This window comes from Emydura macquarii, unplaced genomic scaffold, assembly GCF_026122565.2.
Source record: "Emydura macquarii macquarii isolate MOO-44397 ecotype Brisbane River unplaced genomic scaffold, CSIRO-AGI_Emac_v2 contig_2768, whole genome shotgun sequence".
NCBI lineage: Eukaryota > Metazoa > Chordata > Testudines > Chelidae > Emydura > Emydura macquarii.
This window is the reverse complement of record NW_027132905.1, coordinates 12,508,769-12,534,630: the sequence shown is the minus strand read 5'-3', so window position 1 is coordinate 12,534,630 and position 25,862 is coordinate 12,508,769. Positions and strand designations below refer to the sequence as shown.

Genomic DNA, 25,862 nt, shown 5'->3' with positions numbered 1-25,862 from the left:
AGTAAGTGTCTTAAGGGTTAAAGTTGCAGCCACCTGAGGTGTCAAGTTCATACTTGGATTATTGCAGTTGCTATTTGTTGGATGGTTCTGGAATAGCAGAGATACCAGGCCTTCCATCCAAACCGAAGAGAAATTGTTTCACCAAATCAGTGCCTCAGACAAGCCTTCTATACTGTAAAGTAACTTAGTGGCCAGCAACATTCAGTAGGCTAAGAAACTTTGAACATTCACTTACAGGTTCCACAAACTCAAACATCTTCCTCTCCTGGACTTCTTGCACCTTGAAGACGTACTCAAGGGAGACTTCGTAAAAATGCTGTCGAACCAGGTCCACCTGGCTGTCTGCCTGTAAACACCATGGGGATTAGAGAGAAAATGCAGGATAACTATTGACTGTGAACATTTGGCTTCAAGATCACAAGACATCTGAGTCTAATGGGAAGGTGTCCAAGCAAAATGTAAATTTAGCACCAGATACCAAAGCAGGACTGAGCAGATGGCCTGGAGATTACATACAAATCTAGTTTGCTTGAAGACACTCTTTCTTCATCTGAAAAATAATTATTTTGTGCTCTTATGTCCATGACAGCTGGGTGAACAACATACAGTAAAAGCAACAAGTACATGAAGACTATGACATACAAAGCAGCTACCTCAGCTCCTCTACTCCAACCAGCAAACCCATGCTAAGAAGAGTCCCTCCCGTAACATTCCATAGTCAAATGCTCAGATACATCTGGCACCTCACCATGAAGGTCAGTGACCTCTAGCTTTGTTGATCCAGCAGAAGGAGAGAGCAACACACAAGGACTCCCTTTTGACAATGGTTTGACTCCAAGGCCCAAGAAAGCATGACTAGGGACTGTCCTTAGCCACCGTGATGGTGCATCTGGACACATACGTATGTGCCAGGGTGGAACTACATCATTCCTATGGGAGACACCATCCCCTTTTTCAATATGCAGAGGAATTAAGGTGGCCTTCAGAGCTCTGCTCCTAGGAACCTGTTGACCCTATTTCTTTTGTTTCTGTGGATCCAGTTTTGGTCCAATGACCAAAGCTGGATATCGTCAGCTCCCAAACCATGGTGACACCCAAATAAAAATGAAATGACTGTCACTTTGTAATCAGATGTACTCCTTCTCTATCCTACCTTATTTAAGGATTGCACAGCAGTTAAAACCTCACAATCAGCACCTTGCAAAGTAGCTAAATATTACTGCCCCTATTTTACAGATGGGGACCTGGAGGTCAGAGAGGCTATGGGCTGTTTTTCTAAGCACCACAGTTCCCATGAAAATCAAATGTAGGTGCTAGAAATTCAGGGAGCGGCGTGGAAGAAAGGAAAAAAAAATCAGGCTCTAAATGACTTCCCCGGGTCCTCAGTAAATCAGTAGCAGAATTAGGAATCCTGATTCCAGACCCTATTCGAATTGTAAGTTACTTCGCTTTGTAAAGTATAAGGATTATTAAATTAAATAAATTCATTGCAGCCCCTTTATTTACTCAATTGTTTTCTTTGCTCTGCTGTGCCCTCCATTGCCCCCCACCTTCCCTTTCCTATAACCATTTTAGATGTAGATGTTTCACTCGCTCAGATGTGTTGGAAGTAAAGGGAAGTTGGTACAAGGTGAAGGGTCTCCCCACACATTGTCTTCTAGTAGGTCAAAGCCTCATGATGCACCTGTATGTTGCCAATATGATACAGTATATACGTTACAGTATATCCTCTTTTAACGTTACCACCAACTGCATAGATTTTAACATGCATCTGTCATTTCTCCAGCTGGTCTCAGGAATCCTAAGTCACAAGCTAAGAAAATAAGTTATACAGCTTTTATATGCCATGAAGAACCAAAGCCAACCTTTTCAAACTTAGGTGCCTAAAGTTATATATCCCATTCCAATTTAAGGGCCATGACTTTCAAAGAGGCTCAGCTCACATAACTCCCTCTGTGTGGTGAAGTTTCTTGAAATCAAGGAGCTGTGGGTACCTGTGCAAATCGGGCCTCTTATTTGGGTGCCTAAACATGGAATGAGGTGCTTTACTTTTAGGCAAGCTAGTCTGAAAGCACTGGCCTATGCTGAGTGCTCTCTTCACTTCTTAGAACAGGCCCCCAAATCAAAGTGTAACAAAGAAATCTCCACCAGATGGCACTGGTATTCAATGCGGCTTCCCTGATGTCTTCTACAGCTCTTTATTGCGGTCACATTGGAGCAATACCAATAGCTACTTACAGCAGGTGTTTCCTTGGAGAAAGGCACCCTAGCAATCAAGGAACATTCAGTTTAAATGGCATAATGCGCTATTTACCATTGTTCCCTCCCCTTCCTAAAACAGAATCCTCCCACTCCAGTACTACACAGCAGCGAACATGCAGCACTTCAAATGCTTAGAGTGAAATGGTGAAGAAGGAGCAACTAAATCATAATATTTAACAGCCTAATACAATGGGAGCCCAATCAACAAACCCCAACCACCACTGGGGCCTAGGGGGCACTGCTGTATTATAAGTAATATAATATTATATATATTATATATATTATTATAAGTAATAAATAACCAATAGACTATCTGTGCTACCCAGCAGGGACAGACTAATCAACTGGCTTCTGCAGTTATGTGGATCAGGAGACAAATGTGTAGAATTATGGGGGAGGGGTTGGTTGACTTAATTATTGCTTGCCTTTTTAAAAACTATTTATTATTTGTATTACCATAGTGCCTAGCAGCCCCGGTCATGGACCAAGACCCCATTGTGCCAGTTGCTGTACACAGAATAAAAAGACAGAATAAAAAGACAGTCCCTGCCACAAAAAATGTACAAGCTTCGGCCACGATCTCTCCCACAGAAGTCATTCTCTAAGGCCAATAAATGGATAATATGCCCTGGGCAAATCAAAAAGCAGACCCTAGGCCAGCTTAGGGTTTGTCTACATTGGTGAGGAGGGGAGGAAGAGGGAAGGGAAGAACCTACACACACCCTGCAGCGGAGAGACCGGTCTACAGACTAAGGCTTGTGCTACTGCACAAAAAATAGTAGTATAGACATTCCACCTTGGCAAGAACATCTACTCAGCTATTTTCACTGCCATAGCATGAGTCCTGCAAGCTCAGTCTGTAGACCTGGACTCTGATGTTCTCCACCGTGGATGTGTGTGGGGGAGGGGTGTTTGTTTTTGCAGTTTAGATGTACCCTTAGTTAGTGTTTTTAGTGTTTTGTATGGTAAATTGTTAGTAATTAGATAGCTTCCATCTGAATGAGAGGCTTTTTATGCAGTTTTTAAACGTCAGTGAATTAATGGACCCATTTTAGAGGCTGGGAAATTGAGACACAAAGTAGGGAAGCAATTTATCCAAGTTGATACAGGGGGTCTGTAGCATACCCTTGAGTAAAACTCAATCTCCTGATATTCTGTGTTTAACTACAAATCTCTCTTCCTCCTAGTCATTATCTTTTGGGTGATATCTTGGATTCACTTTACCAACACAGAGAAAACACCTGTCATTCTCTAGCAGCATGAACATATCCATTTGACAGCCAAGCAGTGGGTTCTGCTAGTTGTACATATCATGACAGACTGCCAGAAGTTGAAAACAAGAGCTTGCTCTCACCTCTTGAAGTTGAGATTCTTTCTTCTTAGAAGACAAGTTTAAGTGCTTTTCTAAGACACCACAATACTTCTCTGTCTCCTTGTCATACTTCTTCTTGGCATCCTGCCAAAAAAACCAAACATCACTAAACATTACATTGAACCAACAAGAGCAGTCACATGACACTGGCTCCTTAGGGGACCTCAACACCAAGACAATGATATTATTGGTATTACCATAGCAGCTCGGGAGTCCTAGTCATGGACCAAGCCCCTATCCTGCTCGACATTGTTCAAAACCAGAACAAAGACTGTCCCTGCCCCAAACAGCTCACATTCGAAGTGCCAGACAAGAGATGACTGTTGAGGGAGTGCAAGGAAACAAAATGAGACAATGCTGGTCAGCAAGATGGGCAGTGGTCTCAGCACACCTAGAAGCCTCGCTGTTGTCAGCTGAGTGTGAACGGACAGTTTCCAAAAGGGAATGTCGTTCCAATGCAATACTGTCACATCAAAGGAATTTTAACCAACATGTTTCTATTAAAACTAAGGGGGGGGGGAAATAATGGAGTACTTCTAAAGAACCAAGAGCAGTGGACTTCACCGTGCTACAATACAGAAAGAAACGAACATACATAAAGAGCCTGACATTAGCTTACTGTCTAGGTGCCTTTTTTCCATTGGCCCAGTGGAACACTCTCACTTTTCCCCAGGATCTGCTGCATTCTGTCTTGTCAATAAGGGTGCAAGTTAATTGTGGCCATGCATCCACTTCCTGAAGCCACAATGAAATAGACTGAGGCCACTACTGTGTTTCAAAATAGGCCACTGAGCAGCCATCAGATAATGATTGCAGCCACTACTAAACAGAGTCAGATTTAAATCTGTCACTAGGAAGTGAGGCTCTAGACTCATTACAAACCACAAAGCTCATCAAATATCCAGTTCCCAGAGTTGGGCCAGAAACATTTCCAGCAGGGCATTTGTTGCACACTTGCCAAGAATGCTACCGCAAGCCTAGCACCCAACAGCCTACCCACAACAGTGACAACTTAACCCAGCATGTGTCATTTAGTAAGATGATCTAACAACTAGATAGAGTCTCTGAACTAGAAGCTTCAAATGGGCACCTCAACATAAGCCTACTCCACTTTCTTTCCCTTCCGCCCCCCCACCCACCTCCACAATATGTTTAGGAATGAACGTGCAGCACTTGCAACAAAGAGGTGCATTCGAAGAGCTTTTAATGGCATACTTATCCCCTCCACCTGACCCTTGTTCACAAGAGCCTGCAAGCACTATGCAGAGAAGACAGATGCATTATAAGTTTTACAGGACTGACTCCTGAAGACCACATCAGACTGATTGTGAGCTGAGGATCTCGCCCACAGAAGGCATGCTGCCCTTGGTGCCAAACTGGACCCAAAAATGAATGAAATGGGAGGAGGGAAGCTTCACAAACCCAAGTGCTCCTGCTTTAAATTAGCTGGATAGACAAAGCACTTTACTCAAGCAAATCACTCACTTTACATAACAGAAGTGACTCCTGTACAGGTGTTACAAGATCTGAACTGGGCCCAGGGGTTTTAGTGGGATTGGCAATTCTGAAAAAGTCCACTAAACTCAAACCCAAGAGGTGATATAAATGCATCTGGAAATATAGCATGTTATTTCACACAAACAATACATTCAATTTGTGGGTCAATAATTCCAATGGGAACGGTAGTGAAGAATGAACTATAATCATAGCTCTTTCCTACAAGCACTCTAAAACAACTAGTACTACCACTGCAGGTGCCTCCAGATGGATGTTATTGACATCTACCAGCCAAAGCCATTGCTTTGCAATACCCACCAGCTGACAACACCATCTCACAAATATGGATCAATTCACCTTTGGAGAAGGAAAAAAGCCCCATTTTAATTTGAAACAGATTAAGAAAGCGTGGCATGAAATTCTAGAACCCCTTCAAAAATATTCTAGTAGTTTAGTTTTTTTTAAATCTGTGCAGTGCCATGGGGCTACTCCAATCGCTGCGCTAAAAAAGACAAATTCCTAATAATGTCCCATCAGGAACAAAGTCCAGCAGTCCTCATTCCTCTCACCATCAGCACCAGAATTTACACCTACCATACAGGAAGCAGCAGAATCTCCGCCCTCATCACTGTAAGAATTTCCCAAGGTCCTGGCCACCTCCCTAGGTATTAAGAGGAACCCAGAGGAACCTTCTGAAGTTATGAAGGGTTTACAGTTCTGGTTAAATGCCACCAATCACACATTGGCTGCATATCCTAGCCCTTTATCTTTCCATCTTTGGAAATAATGCTCCACTGGCTAACCCAACATGAAACAACAATGTATATAAGCTGCCGACCCATCACAGTACACTGAGCCATATCCTTCAAAGGTCTACTGAGATTAACAGGGTCAAGTACCATACTGGTAGTTTGCTTTCTTTGTACCCACAGCTGACACCGTGCTAAGGCACTGTTTTGTGAGGGAGAGCACAGCCTTCTCCATAGTATCTGACACCTATTAACGATGGCCCATTTCTGAAGGACCTTTTTTAGCTACAGACTTCTCCCTAAAGCAGCATAGGAATTGCCATACTAGACCAGGCCATTGTGCCTTGCACAACAGGACTCCAGTGTAGCTGGGGCTCCTCTGTGCTATTGTAATACAGGTAATGAAGCTCATACACGTTAGCTTATGTTTCTTGCAGGCAGAACCGGGTTGCTATAGTAACAGAAGAGCAGCAGATGGAAGAAGAAGCTGCAATTTTCATTTCAGGGAAAAGACAGGAAAGAGGCAAAAACCATAGGCTGTACTTCAGAAGCAGTCATGAGAGATACTGGGCTCAGTGTCTCATCTATTTGAGATTTGTCCTATTTAACAAAGCTCTTCTAAATTAAAACTGAATACATTTTGGTTACACATTAGGAATAGGGGAACAGACCTGGACAAAACTGAACTCATTCCCATTATACATATGGGCTGGAGGGAATAGATCTGGGGGAGTGGGGGAACAATCAGTTCAGCTAAGTAATGCAAACTTTGCTTGAGGTTTGAAGAAAAAAAAAAAAAAGTTTGTTTGACTTTGTGTGTGCTTCTTGGTCCTTGTCCTATCCCCCCTGCTTTCAGACAGGGTCAGACATACCATAATAAGAGCTAGAAGTCTCCAAGAATGGCCCCACCTTCACAGCAGAGATGTTCAGATAAGGATTTAAACAGAAGGTGTGAAACTTTTGGAAGCTCTTCCCTCACATGGGTGACCTCCTACCTGTGTGTGTCCAGTAGGTGGTACAGGTCCACCTGTACAAAAAAGTTTTCACTACATTTTTACTCTTTCCAGGCATTTCTAGTTCTGAGCATGTGCAGAGAGTACTGTCAATTCAGAGTGCATGGAAGCACAGCTGACCTACCTTAGCAGCACCAATTTGCTCTTTGCGGAACTTCTCCAGTGGAGTGATCAGCACCTCTCCAGCATTCTCAATCTGATGAAAAAAGACACAGATTATCATCATCTCTCCAGCATTGGCTACTCTCACACACACTTGGTTACTAACTGTTTTATATCCGTCCAATTTAGGGTTAAGATCTTCCCTTCCTATGTGTTTATATAAGGCAGAATTCACATTTCAACTGCAAAGTTAGTTTAAACATGTCCAACATCTAAAAAACAAAACAAAACAAAGAACCACTTTGCCTTTGATCAGAGGGTCACAAAACACTTTGCAAACATTAACTCCCCTGTGAGAAACAGGGACATCACCCAACTTCACAAATGGCGAAACTCAGGTACATAGAGGGGAGGCAATTTGCCCATTATATGGAGCAAAGTCATTGCATAGTCAAGTGTATGGTCAGTAACAAAGCCAAAGTAGAGTCCACAAATCCCAAGGCACTAATTCATCCACGGAGCATCACTTACGAAACGTGACCTCTTAAACTCTTTCTGAGAAAGCTGCCCAGACACACTTGCAGTCATTCTACATCTCCTGTTGAGCTTTAGACTGATCTAGTGATTCAGGAGAGCACCTGTTAAGCCATTTGCCCTGGATGGGTCCCCTTTGTGCCAGTGCATGGCTGGGCATATCTTGCAAGCACCGGTGTTACTGAGTTCAAAAACACCAAACGTGAAAATTAAAGTAGTTTAATGTTCTTTACAGCATAAAGCCAGCCAGGGAGAAAAATTGCAGATACAAGAGATGACCCAATTTCTTTCCCAAAAAAGAAAACCCATAGATTATTGCACTGCTGGGAGCAAGGAAGCACACTGTATCTTAGCCTAAAGCAGCTCTGCACTTGACAGCAGCAGACACACCGCACTCAGAGTGAATGCAAAAATCTACCAACAACCCAAAAAGAATAATTTGGCCTTGGCCCTGCCAACATGTGGCCTGTTAGATTGAGTCATGACTCATTGTGACTTGCTGCCCGTCATGCTGCCAAGACTCAATCCCTAAGAATGACTATTCCCATTCTTTCAGGCATAAAACCCAGGAATCCTGGCTAGTTAGCTACACAGTGGCCTGTGGTCAAAACAGGCAAGAGGGACTTGCATAACTGCTTTGCACCCTGACCCTCTCAGAGTTATGCAGCCAGCCCGCTCTCCCTCTGATACAGAGGCCAGGAGGAGTCACCACCTCATCCATAACAGAACCGAATACCCGTGTGAAAGTTGACAAGACCTGAAGAAGGAACCTGGGTCAGCCCATTTCAGCCACATCTTAAAATCAGTCCAATACACTCCCTAGTTTCCATTCACAACAAACCCCAGGCTGACGTATCCAAAACCCATTTTTCCTCTCCAGCCTATGTGAGCAGAAGACAGGCCTCTCCCAACACCGTGGTGACCCTGAACTCCTAGACAGCCCTCCCCTTTAACAAAGGACCATACAGAAGGTTTAACTCAGGAGCCACAAGCCTCAAAATCCATACCATGCGCATTCGCTCGTCTTCTAGATTTCGAAGAACAGTGGCAAATTCTTGCAGGGATTTTGCTGAAAGAGACACACCAGCAGGTTTAGTATATAAAATAGGCTGTAAAGTCTCTAACATTAACTAAGATCAAGTTACACATTTCCAGCAGTTAGTTACTCTTAATAGGGAGCCCACGAAATACCAGACAGTCGGGCTAGATGGTGCTGTTGCATCCGTACTTTATTAGCAGGTTGGCTGTTCATTGTTATCGGCTAATAAGAGCAAGGAACTGGCTTTTGAATTTTGTAGGAATATACTCATGAGTAGCTGCGTGGAGATGTCTTCTGAATAAGTGTATAGAACTCCCTTGTGGCATAGCTACACTGTTAGTGTGATAGGAAGCTGTACTTTGCATGCGCAAGTCTGCTCCAGTGCAATTCATTGCACTTCGTTACAATTTGTTTATGTCACTAGGAAAAAAAAATCAATCAATTCAGATTTGTTTCTGACCTTACATTTTAGTGAAGTAGAGACAGAAAGAGTAAATTCTGAACCTTGGACTTTTCCAGTAGTGCTCATAGAAAAGCTGGTGTACCTGTTTAGAACCATGGGTGGGAGGAACAATATACAGACTGACTTTTCCCTAGTACATCTTTCCAAATACAATCCATAGGTCTTTAATTAGGCTGCTAGACATGTAAAGCCATAGTCTGGCAAGTTTAACGCAGTCCCCCACCCTGTCCTCAGACCCTAGGGAGCTCTTTCATCTCTATTACTGAAAGTTAACTATAAAAAAACCAACATCTGTAGGAAGTGCAGCCACAAAACTATACTGCCAGCACCACAGAAAAGGAGATGTTGCATTGATCTTGAAAGTGAACTACCCAATGGGCAATCCTTTAGCCTCTACTGGGTCTGTCTCCCAGTGGATCTAGGGGTTCTCACCTAGGATGTGGAGTATCACCAGTACATTTGGTCACCTCATCTGACAAGCCCTCTCACTGCATAGGTGAGACTAGAGCTTGGCTAAAAGAATTCATTGATTCAGGTTAAATCGAAATAGGACACTTATTAAAAGGTGAAACTTAAACCCAATTTAGTTATTTGGGCTCCAGTTTGAGTGTAGAAAGCCTTACGCATCAACCTGTATAGGAGAGGGTTAATGTTGGTTGACTGGGGGAAGACAACTAGAGGGGCAGTAGCTGCTCCTTTGCACTATAATAAAAGACCATGTTTTGTTATGAGGATCACAACTTGGGGAGTCCAACTGGATCCTCGGTTCCTTCTGTTTGTCCAAATAGCAGTGGCCAGGAATGCTTTTTTCACTGCTGATTGGCAAGAAGGTTGCAGCCTTCTCTTTTGGATCGGGACTTTGCTATATTTAGACATGCCTTTGTCCCACAGGACTCAGAGATGCACTGATTTAAAACAGGAAACAGCTAGTGGCAGAGTACTGCCAATGAAAAGTCCGGGACTCTGGAATTCTTTCCCTTGGCTTGACAGAGCCAACTTCAGGGCAAACTGCAAGACTCCAGTTTCCCTGGGCTTCGCACAAGGGCTGGGTTAAAAGGAACATCGTTTCTGCAGGTTGGGAAGGAGTTTAGTGGAGCTTCTTGGTCCACTGATACTTTACATGTATTTCTATCACACGCCTATGCACTTCACGCTCTGATCAGCTCATTCCAGGAATATGAAGTAAGATCCCAGCATTACCCCTTTAATAAATATAGCCTTCCCACTTACCTATGCATATTTCATCATCTGTTTCTGCATCTCCTATACATCGGAATTTAAACTCATTTAGGGAATCTGCAAACTTCCGCTTTGCTGAAGACAGATCTGTTGAGGGAGGAAGGGAATGAGACATCAGAGGTCTTAAACAGTATGCAATAATCAGCCATGTCACCTTGGCCTGGGATCCTGTCAGGTCTCCCACAGGCTCAGCCCGCTTGCCTTGAGAGTACTTGGAAAAGGTGTGCACACCCTGCCATCCAAGAGAGACCCCAGGGGTGAAATCCTGGCCCCACTGATGTCAGTGGGAATTTTGCCATTATCTTCAGTGGGACCAGCATTTCACCACAGACGCTGAATAGAATTCTTCCATCTGACTTGGGCTAACCCAATGTCCCTGCACCGTACTACAAGAGACACAAGCTTAAATATCCTGACCTGCTATCAAGATCCCACAGAACATTGCAGAAGAGTAAGGATGGCAGCTCAGCGGTCCTGGCTGAAGTCTAAATGGGTAATTAGATTCTGCCTACTTTCTGCCATAAACTGTTGCAAAGTGTGGCTGTGCACTGTTAAACAGCTGCCAAATTCACCCCAGGCGATGGTAGCATATCAGTGGTGGGTGATGCGATTCCACCAGATAGCTTGCTAAGTTTTCACATGACTTGTGGCTCCTTTCGCTGGAAGGAGCTGTCAGAGTCAACAACACACCTGTTTATGAAAGTAATAAACAGTTCACAGTTTCTGTTCACGATCCGAAGCCCATTAAGTTACCACTTGGAATAACCTGCCACGTACAGGGTGGCACATTCAAAAGCCCGGAAGTGCTTAAGGAGCACAATCCCAATTGGCTTTGGGTGGGAACTCTGCTCCTAAATCATGTAGAAATCCCACCACAGCCACTGGATCAATCTATAAGCTAAATTCCCTTTATTTCTTCACTACGATTCCCCAGTACCTTCACCCAATTCCTCACAATTCAGTAACACTTCTTTCTTTCTCAAGAAAAAGAGCAGCACTTTTTAAAAAAAACTCTCCCCTTTGAAACATTTAAGGCAGACAATATGGCAGCCAAAGAGGCCATAAATCCTTTCCAGTCAGTGAGTATAAATAGGGAGGAATAAGCAAATAAAACTTTCCCCGAACTTCAAGAGATAATTATCTTCAGTTTTTGGGTGAGGTGTTAGTCAGCCTTTATGTTATCTGAACTGACCATCCGTACTGATCGCATCACAAGGGGGAAACCATTGCTTGAACACCTAGGCCCTGATCCTGCAAACATTTCAATGCAAGTGAAGTTACACATTGGAGCACATGCAAGATTGGGCACTAAGGAAGGAAAAGAGTTCTATCACACACCATAAGCAAGATGATCATCCTAGGAAAGTGAACACGTAATCCAGGCTTGAGAAAGGACCCAGCATCAGAAAGAAAGGTCAGTGAGTCAGCAAAACCTGCCAGATATGACATGAATGGAAGGAAGGACAATCACTGCTTTGTGAAGGTCTTTTTACCTTCGAAAGGCAACAGAACGTCACTGTTCAGATCCATTTCAGGAAATGCATATTTGTGACTCACAAAGAGTTCAGAAGGGACCATCTGGGCTTCTGTTGAGGGGGAGGAGCAAAGAGGAAAAGGGACTTTTGGAGGCTGTTCTGGTCATCAGAACAATTACCCACAAGCACACGACTCAGCTGCCTGGAAGGGACATGGGAACAAAACGTTTACACTTTTTAAAAGGATATTCCCAAGACAAGTGTCTTTTGCATAAAAGTTTCTTTACTTGTTACTAAAAAAATCCCAGCCTTTATTTTCTCATCTTTTACGTAGTTGCTTTGCTTTTTGCACTGCCACTTATACAGCTAAACTAGAATGGCTCGTGCATTTGGACCTAAATTACTTGACAGCATCCACTCCAGACCAAGAATGCACCTTAGAAGTCAGCAGCTACATTCTGCAGTTTTCAGATAGGTTATTCTGCTGAAGGATCTTCAGTGTCAGGCACAAAGCAGCTTTTTCCCCTCCACACACCCCTTGTATCCATTTATGTGCCGCTGCAACGCCATCCCAGGTTCCACTTATTGGTCAAACTGGTCTCCCAACCCGCTAAACTCTGTCTCAACAAAAAGTCCTGGCATCCCACTACTCTTCTCTCTCCCAAATCTGCTGAAGTTTCTTGGGACAGCGCCAATGGAGGAATCCAGCCAGCTCCTCAGAGTTCCAGGGTCACTGCAGGAGTCTTTGGGGGATGCAGATACAGTAGTTTATTTGTATTTTACAAGGAAGCCTTCTTGCTTCCATGGATTTTTTTTGCGGGAGGGTGGGTTGATTTTATTCTAAAAGGGGACTTTGGGGGAGGACAGAGTGGAAGTGGTTTGTTCTTTTACTCTCTCAGGGTTTTGCTGCTGAACAACAGATGGGCAGCCAGCAGTGCTTTCAGGGAGCACAACGATGCCGCTGCTGCATCACACACTGGGAGCTGCATGGCCTCAACTTTTTCTTCGGGAGTTGGGAAGTGTAGTGTGCTGGGAAGAGACCTCTCCAATTAACACACTGCCAGGCGAGAATGGCCATCACCCCACAAGTCCCTACCTAAATCATCTGAAATGCTGCTTATATTAAGGGCCAATGTGGCAAATGGAGGGAGGGTGTGCATGCAGGCTCACAATATTTTTCCAGAAAATCATTATTAAAAACCTCAATACTCAGAATGCTGAGCTCAGGTTACGCTGAAGCCTGCTGTATGGGTTTATCGGGGGTGGTCACAGAAACCTGCAGCCCACAAAGAGAGTTTTGACTGTTTGCAAAAACCCTTCTGTGTTTCAGAATCTGATATACGAGAGCTGGTGGGCTTGTAAGGGTTCGGAGCTTAACCTGATCACTCAAGAGCTATGCCAACTTTCTGCTTTGTAGTTAATAATAAAGAAACTGACGTTAATTACACAAGGAACCATTTCCTGTTTCCAAGCTCAGTGCTGACCTCCAGGGCTGCTGGTTTTGTTTGTAGCATATTTTGCTGCACTCTTCTCTTTAAGCACACCATAGGCTTAGTGATATCCTGACTGCATTATGTGCTGCAGATCCCCAGTCAAAACAGATTTACTACAACATCATTCACTCCCGCGGCTTTCTGGGCAGAATCCAAATGCCACATTCTGCCACGGACCGGAAGAGTGGAGAGAAGCTGGTGAAAAAGCTGTTCACACAGCCCATTTCAAACCAGCAGCGTAAAACATGACTGAGAATAAATCAAGGTCCGTAATATTTACATTTCAGCAGCATCCATTGGTATGGCCACCTATCTACCTACCTAAATAAATAAATTGAAGTGTTTTGTGCAAGAAAGAGAGTCAGGACTCCTGGGTTCTTTTCCTAGCTCTGCTGTAGCAATACAGGATCCATAGTGGTAATGGACAACTGTACCACTTCTCCAAAAAGCACCCCCCAGTCTGAGATCCATTTCAACTCCATGAAACTGTTGTGAGAACGCACAGGCTCCTTGGCCAACCAAACACTGGTGGCACCTCTCTCTCTCTCTCTCTCTCTCTCACTGTCGCACATAATGACATCACAACAATGTTATGGGGTCTACAGGAATCCAGCATCTGGATGAAAAACAGCTGACTCAAAACTAAACCTAGGCAACACGAAGTCATGCTGTTCAGATGAAGAAAAGCTTTTAAGAATTAGCATGGATATCATCCTTCCCTTCCCACTGAAGGCATTTGAGCACCATTTTAATGAATGAGGGACAGCCTCAGGATCCCAATCAACTCCCTACTCTAAGACAGTAGGAACATTGCTACATACACCTAATTTACCAGGGAAATGCTTCCGCACTACAGAAAACCGCAAGACAGATTAGATAGCTGGGGTAGCGGGGGACAAAATTTTAAAAAGGGACTTGCCCAAGGTCTTCCAGCACGTCAGCAACACATCCAAAATTAGAATTCAGGCATTTCTGTGACTCCAAGCTCAGTATTGTCCCTGACCGTACTACTGAATTCTAATGTGGTCAATACATGCACACATTAGGTAGTAGCTGCACATGTTTGCCATTTGTAACCAAACAATTTTTGAATGCACAGCTAAGGATATCAACTAGTTAGGTGGACCATTATAGTCAGGCTGGCTGAAGATCTGGCCACTGTTACACTCAGCTGGTCATTTAAAGCACTGGCCATGGTATAAGCTAAGCAGAAGTGCTTCAGAGCAAAATAACAGTCTTCAAAGCCCAAGCCTGTCTTTTGCTACACTTCAACAGTGTCCTACAGTGCATTATAAATAGACAGGGGATGGCAGGGAGATAAATTCCAGCACACAGAGATAAAATGAAAATTGCTCAGCTACTTGCTGAGTCACACAATCAAACCACAAGGAATAAACCAGGCAGCTAAAATTAGAGACAACCTGAATGTGCTAAAGGGGCTGTGCAGATGGGCAAGGAAGGGAGAGATGGGGAAGGGACCACTTTGCACATCACCTCTATTAAAAAAATAACTTAAGAACCATCTCATGCAAATAAAGACAAATGGGTTTTCCATTCCCCTTTCTGTTTCAATACTTAAAACAACACTGACAGGCACATTTAGGCTCCCACCCTTCATATTTCCTAAAAACTAAACTTTTTCAAAAACCTAAGATTAATAGAAGTGTTTCCCTCACCATGTTTTTGGGGTTTTTTTAAATGTAATAAAGCAGTTTGCTCAATGTATACATGTTCCTTTGCATCCTTTGCAGACCAAACATTGCAGCACTGTGATGGCATCTGAGAGCCAGAAAGTGAAAGTGAAACGTACTAGTCTCTCCACAGGCAGAGTTGAAGGTTAACACAGAATGTAATCAGCACAAACAGTGAAAAGCAAGATTTGATATTTTAAAATGCTTTCACTTTTAATAATTTATGATGTTCTTGATAACAACATGTTTTGTTGATCTGGGATCGTGGCCATGACATAAAAAGAAGTAGAAGAGGTGGCTGAAAGGCAGATACAGAGAAATCAATATGTATTTTTTTTAAACCTCAAAATGCATGAAGGCTTCATCCGTTCTAGTAGATACACAGCACTTACTATCTAAATTGACCACGGACATTGAGACAAGCCTCAAAACGTTTGAGGGCTAAGCTGGGTTTGGTGTCTCAGAGTCACAGAAGGAAACAGATCGTGCTTTTTTACAGAAACAAAACAAAACAAATCTATGAAATAATATATGTGTCTCAGCCAAACTGAGGCAGGTTGCCCTTCACCACACCTTGCCGACTGTTAACTAGCTCTGTACATAAATTGACAGCTTGAATTCTCAGAGGCATGTCTGACTCATTTTCAATCTGAATCACTGTCCATCTGCACATATACACACGCATGCATGCTACGCTCCCTGGCCACCCTTTCCCAGCCAGCCTCCCATACAATTTTACTTTGAGTTTTGCAGATGAACCAACTCAAAATCCCAGGGACACTCAGATGAAACCATTGTCTTTTGCTTTGGGGGAGGGGAGGTTTGAAATCATGCATGACCACAGAATTCCACATAAGTTTGACTCAAGTCTGGCTCACGTGCAAAGTTTTCAAGCCTTAGAGAACCTGAATAGAGAGGCCTTAATTTTTAACTAAACCTGGAATAAGGCAACCATTACAAGCAGAGCTGGAAAAGCCTTTGAGCTACATCATCATTGATGCACTGCAAACTAACCCGAGTTTTCAGCCACCACTAGATGGTGTCCTGTGACATGACAGATAAAGCATGAAAGGAATGTATTTGAGGACAGCTCAAATAGATTTTGTAAAGACAGGAGGGCACCAGTGAATTCAAAAGGGAGGAATTTGTAAATTTCTTCTTACATGGGTTTGATAGGAAAGATATTAATAAAAAGTATGGAGGAAAACAATGAATAATCAATTCAGGCACATTCAACAATCCAGTTTTGTCAGTTTCCGGCAGCCCTCATGAATATTACTACAAATTCTGAAGCATAACCAGAACAATTTATATTTCTAAATTCATAACTGCTGGTCTAATGGAATTTTAAAAAGACAAATCAAATCAAGAATGAAGTAAACAGCCAGTATGATTGCCTGCAACAAAATCCATTTGGTTTGTTTTGATACAGCGTCTCTTGTACACTGGTAGAAGGGTGCAGGAAAAAAAAAAAGAATGAATAGTCAGATGTGCACCCTCTCCTACCACCATTTCTGCTCCCTTTGTACTTCACAATACATAGTTCCATTAATTGAACTAGGAAAGGGCATGGTTGGAGAAAGAGATCAGATGGTGAATAGTTCATTTTAACCATAGGCTAATGTCAAGAATAAAGGCCTGTGGTAGTATCTGACGTGAAGGAGAGAAGAAAGATTTCCAGAGAGATGGGGAAACAGGTGAAAATGTGATGATCTTCCAAGTAGGGTGGGCAAAACTAAAAGAGAAGAGAGATCATAGAGAGAGACTGGAAGGGCAGGGTAGGTGAATATGGCCTGCTGGGATCTTCAGAAGCATTTGAGTAGCAAAAGAAAGAAATGAAAGATTTGGTATCCAACATCTTCAGTAACTACAGGGAGACTGGATCCTTTGAAAACCTTGGTAAAATCTTGAGCATGAGAACTGTCATAGCAGATGAGAACAAGGATCCCCCTAAACCAGTGTCTCTGAGCTGCCAGTATCAGATGCTGCAGAAGAAGGGACAAGAAACACCACAGAGAAAGTTTCTTCCTAGCCAGCCTTAGCAGCTGGTGATTGGCTTACGCCTCATAAAGTTTAATCCTAATTAGTATAATTGTGGATGTTATTTTGCATCTAACCCACTTTAATATCATGTTAAATTCTTGGCCTCAGTAACATCCTGTGGCAAGGAGTTCCACTGATCAAATTATGAATTGTGTAAAAAAAATCTTTAATTATCTCTTATGTTTGTTGCTTTTTCATTTAATCATGCTCCCCTCATTCTGGCATCCTAAGAAAGGGTCAAGAAGAGCTCCTAACTCTCCTTCTCTATACCACCCATTGCTTTACATATCTCTATCACATCCCCTCTTAATACTATTTTCTCCAAACTGTATAGTCTTCACCTAAGATGCACTCAAACACATCCTGTTCTTTGCACTGTAATTTCACAGTGGTGCTAGAGGAGCTAGGATGATCATTCCAGGAAACTTAACATGACAGAAAGCAGGCTCAAGTACTACACACTGCAGCTCTGACCATGTAACTATGGCAACTAGCAATCCAAATAAAATGCCCTTTTAAAAATGATGTATTGGCTCATTATTACAATATAGGGTTACAAGCTGAAAATTTATGGTAACAATTACAGTAGCACTTTCCTTTTGGAGAACTTCAACCTTCCTGGAAGGAGGTTTACAAATAAAAAGTTCTGCCAAAAAAAATGAAAGAGAAGCCAGGAGAGAACCTAGATGAGAGGAGCCGACATTAATGTAACCTAACCATTTAAAAGGATCATACAGTCAGACACACCTGGGCAACTCAGCATTAGACTGTGTATTAAGAGGGTAATGCTATAAAATACTTCTTTCCACATTACCTTCTACCCTTATTCTTCATTTCACTGCCATTAAAAGGGGAGGGGCATGCCGGCAGCAGGGGTGGTCTATGACCAGCAGGATTTATGCACAAAGAAAGGCTGGCTACAAACAGAACAGTTTTATATAAACAAGATTATAAATATTATATGGACTGCTAGTCGGAGTTTTGAAGGGGACTTTCCCATTCACACATGAGAAAAGATCAACTTCCAGATCACAAATGTGACCACAAAGAACATCCAGATTCTGCCCAGCTCTAAAAAGGAGTTCCACTGCTCTTTAAATGAGACATTGAATCCAGTAGATGTTGACAGGTGCCTGCCCAGGCCAGTGCTCTGCATCTCATGCGGATCAAGAGGCACCTCACCCCGGGAGCTTGTGGAATCAAGAAGCACTGCCAAAGCAGATTTCAGATGAGGAACAGGGTTGGGAGGTGACATTCCAGTCTGACATTTGCTGTGTTGTCACTGTGACTGAGCCCTCTCCTTTAGGACAGCTTCTTAGCCAAACAGCTTTTGCCTGCTATAGTCTTGGGCGAACCCCACAGGTGCATTTCCACCAGTGGAATTCTTGGTCATTGTTTTGTAGGGTCTTCTTGCTTGTTTGTTGTTTGGAGAGCAACTTTCCCCTCTATCAGCAACAGCCTCAAAGCATTTATTTATGAGAGCTGGGAGGTGCATCACTCCTGCATTATACCAGGCAACAGGAGACTCACAAAGACCCTGTAACAGAAGGAGGGCTTAAGTTTTCAGCAAGTAACAGGGTAATCTTTTAGACAATCATGGTCGTACAACTAGGTACAGCACTGCATTAATTCCCAGTATTACAGTCACTGGGGAAGAGAGAGGGCTGTCAATACAAATCCACAGACTCTGATCTCATGTCACTCACACCACCCTACCTTAGACTCTTTCCCCACCTTCCACCCACCCACCCCCACCCACCCTTTTCACTCAGCCCAACCTGATCATCTGGATGTCCCTGTTCATATTCTATCCCAAGCTCATCTCTGTATCTTCTTTTCTGGTGCCTCCATGCCTAAAACTTGCTTCCTGACTCCATCAACCATCTTCCTCTGCCTCTGTGTCCCTGCTCAAAATCCACTTCAAGGTCACTTATGAACTATCGTTCTACCCATATCAAATCACTGAGCAGTATCTAAAGAAACCTAGCCACCAAGGCACCAGCACTACCCTCTTAAGAGGTCATGCAATCTTCTTCTCTTCACCTCTGTCTTACCTATTTGTATGTCCCTTCCACGGTCACAAACTGTTCTGTTGATTGTAAGCTCTTTGGGGCAGAGAATCTGTCTCTTCTCCAATGTGCCACACACAGAGTTAGGGAGCTATGCAATAATAATAAAGACATTCTGCCTGCGACCTGTTAGAATAAGCATTGGGACAGTGGTGTTTATACCCACAGTACAGGAGTCCCACTGCACAGCATTAAAAATATCTATGTGTATTATATAAAGTTTCATCTGGATTTACAGTAGCATATCAGACCTTTGATTGCCTAAGGCATGGCATTATACCACAAATTAATCTTGCCTTATGGGTATGGCAAGAAGAACATCCCCATATGGTCATAGGGTTGTGTGAAAAACTCCCATCTTGATAGACACCAAGAATGGCACTTGGGGGGTTAAAGTGACATGCCCTCTGATGAAGCTGTGTAAACCCCACTCATTTTCACTGAATTCCTCTGCACCACAGAATAGGAAAAAATCATCTGAGATTTCATCTCAAGGCAGCTCTAAACTGAGAATGGTAAAAACACTAAAATAAATAAAGCTAAGGACCAAAGAGACCATTTGCACAGTCAATGGATTTACTGTTATAGTAGAAACTTTTCCCAAGCTCCTGGTATTTTACAACACATGGAGAAAAACAATAAGCATGAATCTGTAAGAAAGGAGCAGGGTGCCAGATTGGGGGGAGGAGGGAGAGGAAGGATTTCATCAGCAAGTCATGAGCTGGCAGACACACCTGCCTTTGGTGTCGCCTTTTCAGAAATTCTTACCTCAGATTACAATATAGATCTCATTGCAGACTCAAAACTATCTGCACATTTCTTGCTCTCATTTGGGATGCAAATTGTTTACTGGGGGAAGGAAAAACAGGTTGCAGACAATGGTATTTATACTAAGTGGCCCCTAGTATACGTTAAGCTTTCCGCTCTTTATTATTTATTTATTAATAGGAGCCCCAGTCATGGAGCAGAACCCCAGTAGTGCGAGGCACCGTACAGACATAGAAAATCAATCCCTGCCCCAAAGAGCTTACAATCTAAGCTATGTGATGCCTTCACCATGAACAGTGGTTCCATGGGCACACAGAGGGTTCTAATAATGCAGCATTTTTTCCTTGGGTCCTTCTGGTCAGGTCTCGTTTTGCCCCAGTTCAGCTGAATGAAAATATTGAAACTCATCACAGTGTTGTGCTACTCAGAGTCACTGCCCTGATCTTTTATAATTCTCTAATCATATGAGCAGCAAGGACTGCAAAGCTGTTATTTTACAGGAACACTCAGAGATAAACACAAAGTCAGCAATTGGACTCCAAAGATGTCTCATGCCTCAGCTTTCTTCAAGTGATAAGAGAGAGAAAAACATACCACGTGAGGTGCTACAGCTACATCTAAGCACACTTAAACCTTAGAGCAGCAGTAGACTCTCAAAGTCCTGTAAAATTTCATTTTAGTTCTAATGAATTCAGCTGAACATGATTCTTTCCTCCCTCATTCTGCTCCAGATGGAAAGCGCACAGAAAAGCTGAGAAGCAACTTTAAAAAAAATCCTATCCATATTGTTTCCCTTTCACCTCAATAGCCCGGTTAACCTCTTTTTATTCCTATGCAGCCGGTGCATCTCGGAAGGGACAGGGTGACAGAGGGAAGAAGAAGATTGTACTTTAAAACAAAAAAAATCATAGCTGCTCTTGTCTCCATCGCCTGGGACCGGACACAGAGCTGATACCCAGGCTTCAACATGCCCTTTGATTCAGAAAGTGCAGAATGTACACTGGGATAATTCCAGTGACTGTTCTGGCTTTGGTCTATTATCTGTGCTCATGAGGGTAAAGAAGTCACACATACAGCCAATTCATCTCACAGAATGGGTACATCTGCGAGCTGTGGCAAAACATACAAATATCACATGTTGCAGTGTCCGATGGTAGCATAAAGAGCTGTTATGAACACGATGTGAACCTGTTGAAACAGAGCAAATGCTAAAGCACTCCTCTTAAAAGGTTTCTCTTTCACCCAAGCATTAATGTTATACAGGTGCAATATTTCCCATGTAGATCAGATAACTTCTTCCCTTCCTTCAGCAATAACAGAACATAGGAGAGGTAATTCAGCCTTAATTTTGATGTTATGGCTTCTCAGTTTGTCTCAGGTCATAGCATTATTTACAGAATGTTACTGCGTGTTTAGGGTTAGAGCTAGACATAGGAACTAGATTCCTGGCTTCCCTTCCCATCTCTGCACCTTACTCCTTATAAGCCTTAGGTAAGCCACTTAACCGTGTGCTAAAGTTCATCCATCAGTACGATGGAGATACCATTACATGCCTTCCAAGGACAGCAAGAGGCTCAGCTAGTGTTTTTGAAGCAATTTGTGGAAAGGATGACTTTTACCTCTCCTGTCTGCAAAATTGTCCGCAAGCAGATGACAACTACTTGCATATATGCAAGCAATTCCTGCATATAACAGCGTGTATGTGAACGCTCCATTAAGGCCTATTCCATATTAAAAATTCTAGATGTTTTGATTGAATATGTACAGGTCATTTGGTAGCCTAGCTCCCCAGCTATGGGAACTGAACACCTCAAGTCTGGTTTCCAACACAAACATTTGAATCATTATAGGGTTGTGTTCACCCACTCCTCAGGGAGTAGTCCAATACTGTGCTTGCATTTTCAAGTTCTCCTTTTCCTTCAGCAATAAGGAAAGCAAATCCAGGAACCAAGACATAAACCACATCATCTCCATTCAATAAGTTTACAAGAGGTTTATAAACAGTTATTTGCTGTCCGAAGAGGACAAACCTCAACCACACGTTCCTGTTCCTGAAGACCATTTACAGGCATGCAGCATACATTACAGAAGTCTTCTTGCATGCAACTTTATAAGTGAATTACAAACATCATCAAGGTAATCATTAACTCACAATGCTAAAGGGACGCACAATGTATGTGTCTAGGTCACAGCAGAGATGCTGGCTGACAACCTGAAAGGGAAACTGTAAAAGCCAGACACGCAATAACTTACAGGCATGCTAGTCCCCAGATTACATGTGTGGATGATTTAGAATTATTAAATCATGCTGCAATCTCCCCCCTGTGCCATGCTGCATCAGCACTGCAAAGAGCACACACCCAAATATTTCTCTATTGCTGAGAACCAGGACCTTTCCCAGAGTTTGTTAAAGCCAATGCTACCCATATGTGCTGCCCTCATTGCTGCCAACCAACACCACCTGTTTTATGAGTGGCAGCCTTAGTCATCCACACTTGTCGCCATATCCCATTCATATTTCATATTCTCCTCTCTTCCTTCCTTCCCACTGTTCTGGGATATCAGGGGTCATTTAGATTGTCATCCTCAGGAGAGATTTATTTTAGAAACATTTTCACCACAAATGTGGGGAAGGACGGGAGGCTTTCATAACCCTCCTCCATTTGTATGCCAGGCCCCCAAAGACGGGTTTGATAAAATACACAAAAAAGCCCCACTTTTTAACCAGGGACACCACTGTTCTCTCTGGCATGGCCATGTTCCAGAAGGAAACACTGCAAGAATCCATACCATGCAGGTATCCCTCCCAAGAACACAATTTAGAGATGGGAAAAATAACTAATTAAGTCATTCTGCCTATCCCTGCAATAGTGCAGGATTCTTCCATATATTTCCCAGTGCTTTGTCTAATCCAGTTTTAGATGACTTAATCAATGGAGCTTCCACCACTTCTCTTGGGAGATTATCTCACAGCCTTAACATTTCACTGTGAAGCTTTTCCTGATTACTGGCTTTCAGTTCTTTCCTAATTTTTTTTCATCCCTTTATTCCTAGTTATAGCCCACCTCCTACCACCCTCGCCCCTTGTGTTTACACCCTTTAAAATATTTGAAGAGCATTTGCAGGCACTAAAATGGTGGCGGACCATGGGGGGTGGGTGGGTGGGAGGTGTTCAAATAAGCTCTTTCCTGGAGGACCACTGACAGCTGGAGCCTATGGGGCCTAAGGAAAGGCTGGAAGCCTAAGCAGATTTACAACATGAAGTTTTTAAGCCAAGTTGAATACTAAAGACTCAGCATTCTGGCTGCCTGTCAGCGATTGGGCGGCCCCGGGGCCGACAGCTGCTCCAGCCCCACCCCAGAAGTCACGGAGGTCCTGGAAAGTCATGGAATCCGTGAACTCCATGACTGAACCGTATCCTTACTAATTATATCATTTAGTAACAAGGCAGTGAAACTGCCCAGGGACACTTTGCCTGTTGAAACGTCATAAAAGAGCTGAGGGACACCACCAGAAGTGCTGTTCTCACGAAAGGCTGAGGGCACGCGCACAGCCCCAAAGCTTCAATGCAAGGGGGAAAAAAATGGTGCTCTATAATAAACCAAGCTCCCCATGCTGCTTTTTCTCCCCTTTCCAGTCTAATTAGGAACACTTTCATGCAAGGCAGAAGAATGGAGACATTTGGAGGCACACTAGTTTTTCCCACCAAACTGGAAACAGGGTTTGAAATCCTGGCTTAGCTTACAAGTTCCATACCCTATGGTGATCACCTCCTCCTGCCTCAGTCACAAACACACCATGCAAGTTGCACCTGTAGAAAAAAAACTTCCAGGCTGGAATGGTAGGTGTTGTTGATGATCATGAATTGAGGCACAATGGCAGCCCTCTGGAGACAGAAGCCTGCTCTGCGTCTGCTCTAGTAAGGATCTCTGAGTGACAAATCCAAACACCATTTTGTATTTAACGCAGAACTAAAATGCATTTTAGTACCCGAATCTAGTTTCTAAACTTGGAACAAGCAATCACTATTGGATGACAACTGAATTTTTAATTAAAATTTATTTTTAATATTCACTGTTGACAGCTCTCATGACTATATCATGAGTCTCACAATAAATTGCTTGTTTTCTTAAAACTCCAACTTCTGGAGTCCTGTGATCGTGAGAATCTCTCAGCTTTTATTTTAAAAAAAAGAAGTTTCTTGCCTTCATAGTTGTGGAGAAAAGCTTGAAAATGTGATCTCAAAAGCACTCTAAAGACACAGAAACTAAAAGGCATATTGAAAAAAACACCCCAACAAATCAGCATCATTTTTAACTCAGATTTTTGGGAAATGGATTCATGTTTTCAAACACTTGGGGTTCGCAATACTGAACCTCTGCAATGTGAAAGTGCTGCTTTCCTGGAATTTTGCTCACTCATTCACTTTTTTGAGGGAGGGGGGAAGAAGGGGATTGATGGATGGGTTCCTCTAACTGAACTATCTTAGTCTACACACTCCAAACGGGCACCCCAATTCAGACAGTGGTCACTTCTGAACCTTTAAAAATTAAATACAAAGAGAGCTAATCCCCTTAATCATCAAAACTGTCTTACTCTCTGCCATGAAAAGCTAACTGCTTGGATCCATCCTCTACTTTCATTTTACAACACTACAGGAGTAGCTACCTCCATAATAGTGTTGGAAGCTGCCTGTTGGACAACTTGGGCAGCAGTTATCTCCCATTCTGTCCTGCACCCTGTCAGTAATCAAGGGACATGGAAGTAATCACAGGAGGGACAGAGTTGAAGCCCAAGTTATCAAACCAAGAGCTTGCAACCCTGCTTGAAGATGCAGCCTCTTATTCTGCTCCATCTCCTATAAAGTATCTTAAAGGGTTAATTTTAAGAGGTTTCTAGGGAACACAAATCTTTTTTCCTTCAAGCAGAACAATCATGGTTTAGGTGCAGGATTCACAGAAGGTGCCTGTGTTCTATTCCCAACTATGCCACAGATTACCTAGCTTAAATTTACATTTGACTTTCTCCTTAACATCTCCTTAACATTGCTAATCTTTGTGCACCTTAACCAGTGGTAGCAGCAGTGGGAGCCATAACGCAGACATGGCTCCAGCACCTGCTGGCATTTTAGCCACTGTGCTTCTTAAATCTGCTCAAAAACCTGTGAAAAGTCCACCCCCCTGAGCAACACAGTTATACCGACCAAACCTCCAGTGTAGAAAGAGTTATGTCAACAGAAGGGCTTCTGCTATCAACATAGCTACTGCCTCTCATGGAGATGGATTAATTGCACCGACAGGCGTAGGAGCATCTTCAATGAAGCGCTACAGCACAGCATAATAAGTGTATACCTGCCCTAAAACTTCGGTCAGCAGAGTCCTTTGGAAGGACCAGAGAAGCACAGAGCATGATTACTTCGTATACTTAAAGTTACTAAATATTCTTTTCCCTTAGAATCCGTTCATGTTTATTGTCTATGCACAAAACTAATTATCAGATATTAATTAATGTAACTAGGCCATGTCTCCATACACTACTACCACAAGCCAGCTCCCAAGCAATGATGGAATCAGCTCTTAAGGTCTTTCTGGATATCCCAATGACAAGGCCATGAGTGGCAAAACAGTCTCCAAAAATGCTGGAATTTTTTCCTCTCCCTCCCTGTTCACTCTGTCTAGGCAATCATTAGCCAAGAATTAGAAGTGCTCTCAGGGATTTGGGCGAGAAAGGGCAAGGAGGAGGATTTTCTTGACCCTTCCAGAAAATTTAGAACTTTAAAGAGATAATAGATTCTGGTAGAAACTTTAAAAAACTACATAAAAGCAGCTTTAGACAAGGGTTTCTGGCTAGGAGAGCAAAGCGATTGAGCTATATATAGAGGTGGGTAGGGGGTGAGGAGGAGGATTATTGCTATGCAACTGGGAAACAAAACAGAAGTTTCAAAAACTGGTGTCATCAAGTGCAAAATGAAGATTTTTAAAGTTTTAATTGCCTCAGAAACAGGAGCCTGCCTGGGATGTGTCAACTCCACATGCAACTGCACGGGCTAAGCA

The 25,862-nt window shown here is 42.9% G+C and overlaps 1 protein-coding gene across 2 annotated transcripts in view; it reads right to left on the bottom strand.

Moving 5' to 3' along the window:
- The window catches only part of ARHGAP26 (Rho GTPase activating protein 26), a 306,079-nt gene that overhangs the window by 197,140 nt on the left and 83,077 nt on the right, over positions 1–25,862 (bottom strand). For both annotated transcript variants that reach the window (XM_067567247.1, XM_067567246.1), the window contains exons 2-6: positions 10,262–10,357; positions 8,537–8,598; positions 7,018–7,089; positions 3,617–3,718; positions 236–346 (exon numbers count right to left, since the gene is read on the bottom strand). In XM_067567247.1, coding sequence (XP_067423348.1) covers positions 236–346; positions 3,617–3,718; positions 7,018–7,089; positions 8,537–8,545 — 294 coding nt within the window. In that variant the 5' untranslated portion in view covers positions 8,546–8,598; positions 10,262–10,357. The remainder of the gene's footprint in view (positions 1–235; positions 347–3,616; positions 3,719–7,017; positions 7,090–8,536; positions 8,599–10,261; positions 10,358–25,862) is intronic.